The 15,884-nt window shown below is 39.9% G+C and overlaps 1 protein-coding gene across 7 annotated transcripts in view; it reads left to right on the top strand.

Moving 5' to 3' along the window:
- LOC306828790 (3',5'-cyclic-AMP phosphodiesterase 4C-like) overlaps positions 1-15,884 on the top strand; it is a 79,198-nt gene that overhangs the window by 47,320 nt on the left and 15,994 nt on the right. For 3 of the 7 annotated variants that reach the window (XM_079351445.1, XM_079351443.1, XM_079351448.1), the window contains 2 exons: positions 14,535-14,726; positions 15,397-15,438. In XM_079351445.1, coding sequence (XP_079207571.1) covers positions 14,535-14,726; positions 15,397-15,438 — 234 coding nt within the window. Of the gene's footprint in view, positions 1-105; positions 767-10,689; positions 10,950-14,534; positions 14,727-15,396; positions 15,439-15,884 lie in introns of those variants that run through there. The other 4 variants (XM_079351446.1, XM_079351444.1, XM_079351447.1 and 1 more) reach the window with 3 other exon arrangements.

Here is a 15,884-nt window from a genome sequence, read left to right on the forward strand (position 1 = left end):
TAAGAGTGGAAGTTTAAAAAAAAAACATATACTGAACACCACACATCTACATCTGCACACACACGCGCGTTCACACACACACACACACACACACACACAGAAACATACATGACATAACGAGTAAACCACAACCCCCCTCTATCTCTCCTGCATACACACATACTGCACATACGCATGCACATACTTCATGTCTTTTTAAAGCCTCCATGTGCTGGCGGAGACACACAAAGAGAGTCTTGGAGAGACAGGGAGGAGAGAAGAGAGGAGGGGAGGGAGGAGTATATCTCCAGAAAAGAGAGAAAGCTGAGCTCTGAACTTCTCAGTGTGGATTTGAATCAAACAGCCTCAGCTCTCCAAACTGAATGAAACAGAGTGTTGCTGAAGAAAGGAGACTTAAAGCCACGCGCCTTTGAACCGCCTTCCTTACTTCACCCTCGACTGGTTTCTGAGTGGCGGCATGATGCTGAAATACATCAAGGAAGGCTTCCCTCCGCCGGTCTATGGGTCAATGGAAACCTGGTGTGCTGTGAAGGGAGAGGAGAGAGTGCGCCTACGAGTCGAGGAGCGCCTGGAGGAGGAAGAGAAGGATTAGCAGAAAACAAAACAGAAGGGAAAAGAAAACATTCTCAAACATGAGTTTACCGACTAACTGTGTGTATCTGGCCCCCTCGGTCCAGGATCGCTACTTCACAGTGAGGAATGGAAATATCTGTGGGTCACCGTGTGCTGTCAACCGGCCAATTGACATCGTGCAGAAGCGCAGGCGGTAGGACAGATGTGCTTTAATTCAGATGTCATAGTTTCAAAGCTTAGCACATGGCTGTCTCTTCTGTTTTTTGAAAAAGTTTCACAAATCTTTCCCCCACATGTGATGAATTAGGATGTGGCATCGTTATAGTCTGTATCTCCTACGCTAACATTTACATTAGATGGATGATCACAACAGGATGCCCAACCCACAAAATATGAATCATAAAAACGAAGTCATGAAAGAAGTTCCTAAATAAGAGATGATGTCATGAGAGGTTTTTCTTCCAATGAAGTAAATTAGGCTCTTTATACAGTCATTTGAATACGTCCGCCATGTCTCATATATCTGCAGCAATCCCCTCTAAGTTCAACATTATAGTGTTGATGTTCAGCCTATAGTGGGTGAAATGTGGTGCTTTACAATTAACTGAACAGTTGAACTATTACTGTTATTAAGACTCAAACGTGAAGTTACTACAACATGACTGACCTATAATATTCTTATTTCTGTGACAGTGTGTGGCTGGAGAGGGATTTTGCCTATCTTTAAAATTTCTGCCTCTACGTGTTCCCGATAATGTGGATAAGATAAAAAGTTTATCAGTGTCGCTCAGTATGCTCACTTTTCTATAGTGACCTTGCATTTGTATCTCCTTTTGATTTTGCTATCATTCGTACTTAATGTCCAGTCCGTCTGTGTAAAGCACGCCTGAATAGACATTTGTGTACTTTTCTCACTACTCATTAAGTATTCAGTGCCATGTAATCCCTTTAAAAAAACTGTGTCATACAGTCATCTTTTCAGAAGCAGGATTGATCCACTTTTCCTTTTTTTTTTTTTTTATGATAAGCTATCAGCTGTGAGGAGACCATGGGTCAGAATCACATTAAAAGAGATTGTTGAAGACTGAAGAAATTATCTTTACCTCTCAGAACTAAATCATTCGACTCCCGTTCTGTCAGTCGAAATGGCGTCAAAACCACAACAGCACAGTGGTGTCCAGCGTAGACTGAACAAAATACTTGTGTTTGATTTATGAGTAAATTGTTAGGGAAACAGGAAGAGCTGAATCAGGATCTGCTGAACATGTGTGAGCCCTGAGTGACTTAATATATCCTCACTCACTAAATACTGGTCGAAAGACGCAATAAACTATTGATTGTTTTTTTATTACTGAGGAGAAACCCTTGAAATCAAATTAGATTTCTACACCATAAAACTGTACTTGTTATTAAGTTATTAAGTAATGAATTACATTTCACTGAAAAATACAAGAACATGGACGTGCAAAGAAATCGGACCTGCTCGACACTTGTTTGTCTTTATTTACCTGTCGATGTAAATTGAGTGTTTACTGTTATTGCACGGCCTTGCAGAACAGTCTTTACATCTGTATAAGTATGTGACAAATACACATCTTGAATCTTGAATCCTCAGGTTCAAATGGAGTGGTAAAAACCCCCAAAAAACCTCATGTTTATTTGAGTTTAAAATGTTACGTTATGAACTATTGTTTTAACATAAACAGGATGTAAAGCACATAAAGTCAGAGTAGAACAGAAATAATCGCCCTTTACTGGTCCATGACTCAAACACACATTTCGTATTTCATGATCCCCACATGAGTAAACCTGAAAGTCACTGTTTCTTTAAGAGTCATTGAAGGAGATCTGACTAATGTAGCAGGCAGCCTTTTAGAAAGTCATGACGACATCCGCCAGGTTTGTCAGGGAGGGGGATCAAAGTGTCTTTATAATGTCAACCCGGCCATAAAAAAAAACCTTCAAAGGCACATTTCTAATGAACGCAGGGTGGGACGTATTTATAGACCTGATGGATAAACCACATGTAATAACACAGTCGAAAAGCCACAGAGAAAAGTAGAGTGCACATTATAACTGGTCAATTCCCTTTAACCTGCACCCTGCAGTTCTCATTAGTTGCTATACGGAAACATACTGCTGCTATCGTCATCGCTTTCCCCATAAACTTTTTTTTTTTTTTTAACGATGATTTTTGGCTAACAGATGCATAGCTACATCAGTGCAGATGTTTAACATCTGCTTCTGAGCGACTCTGCTGTGGAGGAAAATGCTTTTCTAGACCAAATTGTTTTTTTCCCCTGATAAATAAAGGGGTGTTATTGATGGGCACAGTCTGAAAAGCCTTAGACGCTTGGACTGCACTAAAACCAACCCAAAGTATTGCATTTGTTATGGAAGCCTTGAGTGCTGAGTGCTGTTGATTCTTTTCGAAAAAACAAACAGTTTTACAGGATCGTCTCTTAGCATGATGAAAAGTCTCTTCACTTGTGCAGCGTTGTGTTTTTCACTCCCTATGAAATGTCACATTTGACATGTTGAAGATTTGTATCATCACCACTAGCCTTCAATGTGTCACCCTGGCCTGTACTGCGGACGGTCTGATAAGTTATTACATACTTATTTCTGCCTACACAAGTCAAGTAACATTCAAATTAGAAAGCAGTTTGTGACTTTGTCGTTGCAAACTATATTTTGTAAAAAGCAGTCCAGCTATTTTGATCTGTGTCTGTGTATTTTCTTATGTTAAAGATCTGACTAATGTAGCAGGCGGCCTTTTAGAAAGTCATGCCGTCATCAGCCAAGCCACCAATTAAAAAAAATATACTGTATGCCTTTTTTGTAAAGATATAAAAAAAATATATATATATATATAAATACATAAATGATAATAATAAAACAATAAAACAAAATAAATAATAATAATAATTAATAAATAAATAAAATAAAATTATAACTGTTTTAAAGCTCCTAATATTCACACCTACCAAACATTGGTTTTGTTTTTGTCAAGGTTGAACAGTCTTAAACATTTTTGGTGACTCAGGTTCTCTCGCTTTGTAAACAAGTCAGTGTTAATATAAATGAGCTGTAACTCACAGCTGTGGTCAGCTGGTCTTTAGCAGCTCATTGTGCTCCCTCTGTATGAATATACATGAAGGGGAACTTTAAAAAACATTCTCACTGACTAAAACCACAAACACCGATTCAATTAATATGGGGAAGCAGCTTTTATAGGCAGATTAAAAATCCACAAGTATTCAATATTGCTCTCTTCAGCCATTAGCAAATTCAGATTATTTGTATTTATTATTTCCAGAAGCCAAATGTGGTCATGCATATAGAAACAGAGAAACAACATCGTTCAATCTCTGTGGTGCATTTTTGCTTTTAAGTGAAACATTACAAGCAATAGAGCAAATAAACAATCTAATTCATACACATTCACACTGCGCCAACGAAGCAGCTGGAGCAACTTGGATTTAAGTGTCTAATGACATAGGACATATAGCTGCAGGACCAGGGGATTGAACCCCTGACCTCTCCAGTTGAGAGAAGACTGACTCTACCACTGAGCCAGAGCTTCCCCTGGTGGAGCTTCTGTCTTGATAGCGGTGTCTGGCTCAGATCTGATATTTCATTTAAAGCCAATGTTTGGGGTGAAACACAGTTTGACTCATAGTCTCTCTCAGGTTACATCATGCGATCCCTCCCAAAATGTCAGAAATGATTTCTGACCTCTCTGTTGGTGCCACCCTTGGCCGACCCATCGGGCCTCAGCCCGTGTCAACACAGTGTGACATGACACAGAGCTCAGACACATGAGGTCAAAGGTCATCATGGTGCTACATAATGTAAACAAAGAGTCACGTCAGTTATGGTGATGCACTTAAGTTGTGCTTACAGAGAGTAGGGATCAGCTCACAGTATCAGAGGACTCCTTCTTCCCTCCTGCAGCTGGTTAGACTTTACCTACCTGCACTCATGCTCCAGATATTACTCCTTAAGTTTCATTCACTATTAGTGTCAGGCATCTCTCTGTATTCCACAGCTTATAGAATGAACCTGTTCTGCACTTAATCTATGTATGAATATGAGCTTCTTCTATTTTTATAGTAATGAATACTCGATGCTGGCAAAAAGTTCCATGCCGCTGAGCTGTTGTAGGCAGTTTAATACTGTTCACCTTTTCCCTATCTTCCACCCTTCATTAATCGTTTTTGCTCGTAGCTGATGTAACCTTCTACCCAACCCGCTCTGCGCGTTGATCCTATCGGACAGACCAAAAGAACAAAACTTTAACTTGAAACATAGTAATACAGCTTCACATGGATTGGATTTGATGTGTTTTGTGGTACTAAATGCATTACGCAACTTGCTACTTGGAAAAGTTAAAAGGTAAAAACTTGACATGATATACCAAAGACAGCTCTATAGTCTGAGTGATCTGAGAGTTCAGTTGTGTTCATGCCGGAGCAGAGCTCACGATTACATAACTTCAGTGTCTGTAAACAGGTGTTCATTTGAACTGGAGCTCATGACCTGTTTGTTTTATGTATGTCTTTAACTGTCAGTGTATGCTGGTGTTGGTGTGAACTTCATACACAGCTGTTGTTGTGCATTTTGGGCGAAAAGGAGTCTCCTGTCCTGTATCCTTGCCATTTCACAGTTGCCTGTGGTTTTCCCTCCAGCTGTCAAATCATGTTATGTCATGACTGATGTTTTCCTTTTCTGTTCTTCTTTTTCACCAACTGATTACAGGAGCTGGCCTGCATCATTAAATTATCACATCAAACACATTATACTGTAGTGACATTTCGTGACAAAAACCTTTTTGACCCTTGTTGAGGACTAAAGGAAATATTGATGTGACAGTGGCTCGTCCCTGGAGTTGATCCCAAATCATTGCCTGTTCACAGCTGATGCCTCAACCCGATGAACTGCAGGACGCCTCTACTGAGGGCCTCTCAAGTCACTCCTCTTTGTTCCTATACAAACATGTCTCAAGAGAAAACCCACTGCGTCCCCTCGCTCAGCCAGCTGGTTTCCTGTGTGTATCTTTTTATTGTCTATCATAGCATCCTTCAGGTTCTGGTCTCTTATTACGAGGAAAAAAACAGAACTGCAGCAAGCAGTGCGTTGGTCCAGAAATAATTGTAGGCCTGAGAGCAGGTCGATCGACGTTGCAGTGACAGCCATGAAACCCCAACTGACGTCAGAAGACATGTGCGACTGTGTTTGTGTGACTGTGTGTTTTTTATGTATAATATTACTGCTTGAACAGTGGACTGAGTGTTAGGCTGAAATCTCTGTGACTCCAGCGATACTTACCAACTTAGGAAAAGATGAACAACCCACAACGGGGTTTTGTTTCGTAACTTGGTTGCAGAATGAGACAATCGTGTTGTTTATGGACTTTCACATAATCTAAACAAATGAGGAAACACGGCGTCTCCATGCAGCCTGCACCGGTGTTGTTAATCACAGGTGAACTTGGTCACCTGTGTAGACTCCTGGGCTCCACCCATACTGCCGAATGCCAGGTAGGGGACTTTGAATAACTTGATTTTTTTTTTTTTACTTTAAAAGGCAAAGATAGTAATCTGTTTCAAATTCTGCTACACATCTGAAAATACAGGTAAAAAAATCCCTATGAATTCTGCAATGAAAGACAAGACTGTGTTCCTGTGTAATTTGTAACACTTAAAAATATACACGTATAATGGAGTCAATACACGGTATATGTACAGTATATCTTGTGATGGGTATTGGTTTGACACTTCGAGCCATGTTTACAAATTGTACAAATTGCAAAATTTCTCAGCCTTAACATTTTCTTCCAAAATGCCTTTAAATGACTTCAAATGCCTTTATTTACTCAGAGACTGTTCATAATAAACAATAAACAGTGGCAACCAGCAGGTTTTAAGCCTCACCATCTGATTTAATTGTGTTAAAAAAACAGGTCGACCAATCAAACACTGGTTTCACATTTGTTCACTGAAAGATCCACCGTTTGTCAAACAGAGATGAATGAAACTCAATGTGTCTCAAGTTATGTTAGGATTTTTAGTTTAACTTGCAAAAAACTTGAAAGGGCAACACATTTTGCCTCTTTTATGTTCAATCTAATTTATCTTTTTATGCTCAACAGAGCAACATTTTTTAATTGACATCAACAAATAATTTCCATTGAAGAGAAGAAAATTACACAATTTACACAAAAGTGTAACTTTACATATACTGTAGCTATTTATTTTTTGATAAAGCTCTGTAAATAAAACACAATCTCCACCTCAAATAAAATCTAGTAACATATGTGATATTACATAAACTGGTATGAATGTATAACTAGACAAACTTGAATCAATTTGAATTAGTCCATCTTTTACTAGTAACGTCTTTTTGGTGACGTTTTTGAGTTGTCCTTTTTGTTCTCAGTTTAATCAGGATATATGAAACACATTCTGAGTAATGAAAATATGTGATCGTCCATGGCAACTTTCATCAATCAATTGACACTTGAGACTCAGATTATTGCTCAACACCAGAATATGCTCACCGATTTTGGTGAGTCTGCCTACCCAATATATGAGTACACATTTTGGTATTTTTGGTGCCTCCAATGGGTCAGGATCAAAGTGCTTTGCTAGACTCATTTCTTGACACTCCCTGAACATTTGAACCTAAATTTATGATGATTGAATAAATTGTTAATGAGTTATTGCTATTCTTATCTGAACCATGAGTCCTTAATAACATTTTGATTGAATCAACACAGAAAAGGCAGAGAAGGAATAAGAAATATCACTCTTCCACCATTTTGATGTCAGCTGTTAAGTAGCATTGTGATTGGCTGTTCCTTGGTTGCCCTGGGCTAATTGCAAGAGGAAGTGGCACACTCTGTCGTACCGCTGGACTCAATCACTGTATACCGAAAGAAGCCAATTAGTGCTGTATGAACATGATTAGAGAAAAACTTAGCATGGCTTGTTGCTGGGCAAAGATAGACCTTTGTGTGTGCGCGTATGTGTTCGTGCCCACAACCGACCTGTCCAGTTGTGCACCAGTGTGATGTAAGGTTGTTCGATTTTCAGGTCGATTCTGGAGCCAAATCTAGATCTCTACTGCTGGGGCCATAATCACACAGTGCCTGTGTGAGTGTGTTGTGTGGTGGTTCTGGGTGGTTCTGGCCCAGTGTGTGACCCTCCTAACCAGTCTCTAATGATGTTAATGCTGATCAGCCACTGTATGGATTTCTCCCCAGCTGGAGAGACGCAGCTAATCACTGCACATGGACTCCATGATCAATATCCATCCTGAAGGGTGAACCAATCTTAGAGGCTGGCTGCGATCTGAAATTTAACTACTTCAGAACTAAGCAAGATACATTCATTCTTCAAGGCCAGTTGGATAAAAAAAGCAAGTGCAGTTTTTTTTGTTTTTTTTTGTGTGAGCAGATCATTCATATCCAAACAGCAAAGGCAGCAAAGAGATGTGCATTTGTTTTTTGTTCCCATTTGTTTAATAGAAATGCTAAAGATAGATAGTAAATGCAAAGAAAGATTGATGACAGCATTGTATGGCTGACATACAAAGCATGCTCAAGGCCTACAGGTCCCATCGTACATGTGGTATAATAATATTGTATTGTATCAAGATCATATATCATACAGTATTTATATCATAAATTGCCTGATACTTCTGCTACACGTCCGTTAATGCATCACAATAGCTGGATACCCAATCAAGACCTGTGAGCACTCACTCTCTCCCTGCAGTTGTTCCTGTGCAACACAACACAACACCTTTGTTACTGACTTTACCTCATGTGTGCCGTTAGTTATAAATATAATCATTTAAGACTCATTTAAGGCTTTTCACCAAAATGTAACAATCAGAAATTGATGAGAGTTTTTTAGGCCTCACGCCACCATATGTTACTTCCTTTCTTTTATCCTTTTATTCTCTTGTGACTATCCAAACAGAGGTCTACTGTTTTCGAAAGCAAGTCCTTCCCCTGCCTTAAGGTCAAAGGTCACATAGAAAAATAATAAACACAGCAGCTGGCTTGACTCTCCTCCCCGTTGCTATATTTAGAGAAGCATGCTCTGAGATCAGATGTTGGTGTTGGACTCGTAGTGTTGTCTCTGTTTGGCTAGTCAGGTGGATGGAAAGAGCAACAGGCTCTTCATGGAGGTGTGGCACTCGACAACACTGGAAACAGTTTTTTGAAAAGAAGGGTTTCTACTCCGTATAGACTGCACAGTTAGTCTACTATTCTGTCATTTGTGTTGAATCGTAAACAACAGAGGACACATAATACTAGAGATGAGTCCATATATGGATTCTAATGCTTTCACAACTGCATGACTCAAAAACATGAGCCTGCTTATTCCTTCCTTTATTTGTAAATTAGCATTACGTAATGAGAAGTGCTGGGCTTGATTCCCTTCCATTCCATTTTCTCATGTGTGACCTTTACACAATTTACATCCACCCAGTTTGTGTTGCACGAATGTGTTGTTTTTTCCATGTCCAACAGTTTCTCAGGATACTGTGTACTGTTTTATTGTGTACAGTTTCATAATTCAGGCTGAACTGACCTTTGTTTATCATATGATACCATGTTAAATTCATACAGTGTGTTTCCACAGATTCAGCCCCTTTTGAGATTTAGGCTTTTTTATTTATTTTACCAGCCATTCAATTTAACCCTGTACAGCATGGGGCATCCTGACCTGACCTTTTTTTTTAATGAGTTTGTTTTGTGTTTGTTTATTTGTGTCTTCTGTAAAGTACATGGAGTTTTACATTTGTATGAAATGTGCTAAATAAAATTGAATACAATTTTTTTTAGAATTAATCAATCAGCTGAAACTCATCTCCAGATCATCAAGATGTCTTACTCATTCTTGACTAATCTAAAACAAATTGAGATTTCTTAATATTGAAAGAATCAGCAAAGATAAAGAGAAGGCGATTTATACTGACGGGTTGTGACAACCGAAGATGAAGTGAGGTTAACTCATTGCTTATGGTGCCTTGTTTAAACAAGGTGCTTGCCTTGACATGAGCAGCTCTTGGCTCTTATCCTGCCAACATCTCTGTGTGTAATGCCATGACTATGTAAACACACATGTACCACACACAGTGGAAGTGAGAGGAAAGACATGTGAGACAAAGGGCTGGATGAGGGGGGGGAGGCCCCGGTTGTTTTTCTGCTCTTTACAGATCAAATGTACAATAGGCTTGAGGTGTAAAGCAAACAACTCCCTTTACTCCCCCCCCCCCCCCCCCCTCCACACACACACACACACACACACACACACACACACACACTGCCTTATTCTTTTAATTTGTAATCAATAAGAAGTAATTGACAAACCCACCCCCCCATGTCTGTATCTCTGTATCTCATGAACACACTCATATTCAGAAAGTGTACCCTGGTCTGTCTTCCTCTCCTCTCCTCCGCACCTCTCCCCTCCGTCACGGTGTTTTTGGGTCCCTCTGACAATTCCCACGCTGTGAGGGAAGAAAACCAGAGGGAGTGTGTGTGTGTGTGTGTGTGTGTGTGTGTGTGTGTGTGTGTGTGTGTGTGTGTGTGTACGGTTGACCTCTGACCCTAGGCCTGTGTCATTCACCATCAAATAACATCTGGCATTGACTGTTGTTTTCTGTACCCCTCTCACATGGATCCCTTAAATCCCTCGGCCCCGGTTCCCATGAGTGAATCACAATCACACATGCGTGGAAATGGAGCTAGTCATGCTTCACATTTCCTGTGTTGTGTTGTGTGCTGTATGAAACGCTAACGCTATTATAAGACTGTTTAAAGATGTAATAAAGCTGGTGAAAAAACATGACGTCAAATATAACTGAAGAAATGGCTTGGGAAAAATCTGTTTGTGACCCTAACTGTTTTGAACATTGGTGATATTTTCCCCCGTGGATTGATCTATATCAAGTGTCAAACTCCAGTCCTCGAGGGCCGGCTTCCTCAGACTTTTAGACGTCTCCCTGCTCTAACACACCTGCTTTAAAACAATGTGTTGTCATTAAGCTCTGCAGAAGCCTGATAACGAGTCACTCATTCGTCCAAGCAGGGAGATCTCTAATAGTCTGAGGAAGCCGGCCCTCCAGGACTGGAGTTTGACACCCCTGATCTATATATACTGCTTTCATGATGTTCCTCATCCATCAGCTTTTAGCAAAAGTAAATAAATATGCAAAACTTTACTAATGAAGTAAATGGAATTCTTCGTTCATAACTGAACTGTGAAGAAAAAGGATCCCTCTCCTTCCATATTGTGATGAGGTTTAAACTAAACATCCTGGGAACAAAGGCAGACTTTGATGTGGGCTGTGTGCTGGTGAGTGTGAGAAAAAGTTTAGTTAAAACAGGGTTAAAGAGAGAAAAGGGAGCTGTCATTTACGTCAGAGACATGGAAAACAATGCTGGAGGCAGGAGACGCACCAAGGTCAACTTGTTATGTGTGCTGTGACTGAACAAGAGGCCTGCCTGCCTGCCTGCCTGCCTGCCTGCCTGCCTGCCTGCCTGCCTGCCTGCCTGTCTTGTTTTACCCACTTACAGATGCAAGTTTCTGTTTTAGAAATCGTACTGGCGTTGATGGAAGTTTGAGAAATATTGTTGTAGAACTGCTGATGAAAGTAGTCGTGTCTTTTAGTGTTTTTTGTTGAAGTCTGCTGTCAGCATCTTAACAGTCTCATGATGGCTCATAATTGTTCAACCTTTTTTTTTTTTTTTTTGGCAAACCATGTATTTGATCTGTCAACATTTTCAACCATATCCACACACAACAGCCTTTATATGTCAACTCTTGAAGATGTTTCCATTTTTTTTGTCCATCATCTTCCTTCTTCTACTTGTTTGCTTCCTATCCCTTGCATTATTCAGTAGGTTCATATCCTTTGCATTACTTTCCTACTTTGCATACTTTTCCCTTCCTGCTGCAGAAACTTAATTTTCCCGAGAGGAGCTGTACCATCCATTGTGCTTTTCCATTACTACTCTATTTTAAGGAAGAAAAGAAGAAAAAAAAACATAATAGATTTTTTAACTTTACTGACATGCAATGAAATATTTACTTCAAATTATTTTACATTTTATTACAGATGCTAAGAAACATGCAATGTAAGAGAAATCATGAAAGAGCTAATCTGTCAAGACATCAAAAGATCCAAAATTAGGATCCATAAGAGATGTTTTAAGCAGTGCCTTGTTATGAAAAGTCCTTGTACATTTCAGTCAAAGTAAGAGATTTTTTTTTCTGCACTTCTGAAAATTATTTGGGTTTAGATTTATTTTTTTCAAATTAAAACAGTCAAAACAATGCCATGCTAGATGAAGACATTTAAGTGAAAGAAGCTGCAGTTCATTTATTCACCAGTAGTGGGAGCTGTCTCCCTATTAGAAGTCTGTTGGCTACTTGAATGGGAGGATTCATGTTTTTGATCAGCAGTAGGCTCCAGTGAACTGCAGCTGCTGAAAAGCTCAATGGTGATATCAAATCTGTAGAATGTGAAATGATACAAACCTGGACATTTTTAAAAAGAACAATTACTTGATGTCTCATTTCTTATAGTTGACATTGCTTTATCTTTTGTGTTTAGAAACGTGCTGTGCATTCATTGTTTGCAGCCATAGAAAGCATAGCAAATCAAAAATGATGATGTAATTCAAGATCAAGTAACAGTATCATCAGGTCTGTAAGCTTGGATCGTTACATGATGGAGACTGCTATCAGTTAAGCCTAATAATTACAAACGCCAAATCTTTGTTTTCAGTGTTCTAATTATTACAAATGAACACTGAACATTTTCCTTTAATCCAGTGGTTTGCTGACCTAATCACATCTTGACAGTGACCATGTACATTGTCAAAGTGTCCTTGAGCTTCAAAGTCCTTCATTTTCACGGAGAGCTTCAGCTGGATTCATGAAAGAAATCGATTCTGCAGCTAAACAATGGATTGAAGGGAGCAATCCAGAGGAACTAAACTCTGAAAAAAGCACCATTTGAAAAAGTAAAATGTCATATGTTCAAATATATATTTGGGTGAGGGATGGGGATGGGGGGGGGGGGGGGGGTCATCTACGTAAGCACTGTCACGAGTCTCCTAGTGCCCCCCTTTCCTGGCAGGCAGATCTATTTTTAGCTTCTGACGTCACTGATCTCCTCTGATGGTGTAGCCGGCTGTGACGAGACAGCCGGCTACACCGAGCTGAGGGCTGGGTTGTCAAATAGGTTTTGGGTGAGGTGTGTATTGGGGAGGGTTATCATTGAGGTAAGCCCTGCTGCAGCCCCGCCCCTATTGTCGTGCCAAACCAATCAGGTGGGAGATGCTGTGCCACATCACTGTGCTGGATACAGCTTTCCTCATAACCCAACACCCCCCCCCCCCCCCCCCCCCCCTCTCTCTCTTGCTTCTGTGAATTAGGCTTTTCATTCAGCATCGATTGCATAATAGCCATCTTTGATTTATCAGCCACTGCTATTGCTGGAGTGCCTGAGGCACACTGAGCTAAAAATAGTCAAACTCTAGAATCTGGCATCCATTGCTCTGTTAGCTATTGTTATGATAAGAGAACGAGTGGGCTCTTTTAGCCAGACAACTTTTTTTTGAATGAAATACTGAGAGATCATTTAACAGTGATTTGAGTTTCTGTGAATGATTGTTTTCTATCGTCTCAAAATGTGAATAGTTGTAACCAAAAGGTTGCTGGTTTAAATCTTCGGCTCTGTCAGTAGAATGAACAGTATCTTCACCTTTCTTATCAGTCGAGTCAGCGTGTCTGTGAGAAGGCAGAGTCCTGCTGAGGGACAATGAGCTGTGCAAAGACTACAAACATTTTGATTTTGATTATCTCGAAGAAGAAATACAAAGAACCTGTCTCCTACATTTCTCTATCTAAGCTCTTCACTCCTTTTTGGTTGAACAGAAACTTAGGGAAAATTCACTCTCAAAAATTGTTTGCAATTCTCAACCTCAAGTGGATTTAATATGAACTAAGAGGGGCTGTAATACTGTGTGCTTACCTGAGATGAAATCAAGTGGACAAAGGTGATTTTATGAAAAAACAAAACAACAACAACTAAGATTTCATTTTAATCACACACAAAAAAAAATGTTTAAATGGATGCTCGGGGTGTCTTTTAGTAAAGAGGCTTGGAGGGGGTAAAATGAGAGAGTGGCCTGGGGCTGTATAGACAAGTAGCTCTGGTGACGTACCTCGCATGAAGTCAGTGCTGACGTCGTATAGAGATAGCAGAGGGAAATATGGTTGTTAGAGTGCGTTCACGAAAAAAGCAAGTCATCACGAGGGCCTTTTTCAAAAAAGACGTTCACTGTGAGGGGAAAAATACAACAGAATCAGATATACTTTGAGCCTTTATTTTTCTGAATGGGATGATTTGTACATACAGACGTCATTATTTAAACTTTTTTTTTTAAGCATGGCTTTCACTGTCTTGATTGTGAATGTCTGAGATAATTTGTTGATATAAAACATGCTACTGTATTTAGAATATCATCTGGTAATGGGACATGCTGCCTCTCTATATTTCACATCCATCTCCAGACACTTTATCACTGAGCTTATCTCAGCCGTGCCTTATCTTTAGATCAGCTCTTTCTTTTCTTACTCCATGTGTAACAATACACCTCACAGTATGTGTTGTGTGTACTGCACAGAATAATCTCTGTCTTCCAATATAGCTCACAAACCTGTCAATGTTGTATTGAATTATTGTCCTTGATAATTCTTTAAAAATGTGTACTATACAGCCCCAGGCCACTCTCTCATCCACTTTTTGAAAATAGAGTAGTAGCAGCTGCTTGGCTGTCACCTGACTACCTAAAACAATGCAGGTAAAGAATCCTGAAGTAAACGGTCATTTCATGTATCTATTCTCTCTCTCTCTCTCTCTCCCTGTAGTTTTGATGTGGAAAATGGCTTGTCAGTGGGTCGCAGTCCACTGGACTCTCAGACTAGCCCCGGTTCTGGTCTGGTTCTTCAGGCCAACTTCCCTCACAGTCAACGCCGCGAGTCCTTCCTCTACCGCTCCGACTCCGACTTCGACCTTTCACCCAAAACCATGTCACGCAACTCGTCCACTGCCAGCGACCTGTGAGTATTTCAGTCATATCCTCCTTTGACCTGTAGCCTAACTTCATGCTTCTTTCATGGTGGAGCTGCTGAGTTAGATTGAGGAGAAATCTGTGCATCTGAATCCAGAAGAAACCGTGATAAACTACCTTACAACAGTGGAAGAAGGCTTGAATAATCCAATTAACTTAACAGGTTATTATACTTTCAAGCTATAAAGTGGTTGTTTATTTAATTTTTCAGACTAGGTGGTTGATACAAATAAATTCAGTCCCTTGATTTTTCACTCAGTAATGTGCGTCAACGGTGGAAAAAAAGACATCAATAATAATTATATAATGGAATCAACCTTAAAAATGTAATACATTTAGTTCTTTGTTTACAGAAGAGTTATCAGGGGAAACATACATATTATACTAATTCTTTTATGTGAAAATATAATTTACTGTTTAATACTCTAAACATTGCTCTCTTTTTTTGCATTGGGCATTGCGGACGTTTTTGGTAGCAGAGATCGTTTTTTTTCTGTGAAGAGAAGAGCAGTCAAGTGGAGCTAGGAAATACAAGTCAAGTCCGAGCTGTAGTCTTAGCTCAGCTTTTGATCCAGTTCTTGCCTGTTTATGCAGCCAAAGGTTTCTGTGTGCAGCTAGCAGTCTCAACTACCAATAGCTGTCGCTCCTTTGTTTTGAAGGGAGGAAGGATTGAAGCATTGGGAAGTCAATTGGCAGCCTCGGTGAGACAAAGTGTGAAGACTGCTGTGAACACCCCCCACCCCCCACCCCCCCAACTCACCAACCCACCAACCCACCACTACCACCCAACATCCCCCCTACTCCACCACACACTCACGATTTTGACTTCTTAGAATCAGTTTTCAAATGTTGTTTTCCTCACCACCTAATGCACGCGCATCTCTTGTCACCTGCACGTTTCAACTTCTACAAATATTTGTCTTGGAGGCACATCCTGTTAAAGAGCAGAGTTGACTTTGTTTTGAGTGATCAAAGAAACACGGACAGACACCATCACGTAATAAAATATTTACTTTCCCTTTATCCTCTCTGTGTAGCCTTACATTTTAGCTGTTAAATACTTCAAACCAACTTCATCATCAAGCCACGCAACTTCATGTTGACTAGTTGTTGAAAGCAACAGCTTTGATAATTATAATGTGATATA

This window comes from Symphodus melops (genome assembly GCF_947650265.1).
Source record: "Symphodus melops genome assembly, chromosome: 8".
NCBI classification, from domain to species: Eukaryota; Metazoa; Chordata; class Actinopteri; order Labriformes; family Labridae; genus Symphodus; species Symphodus melops.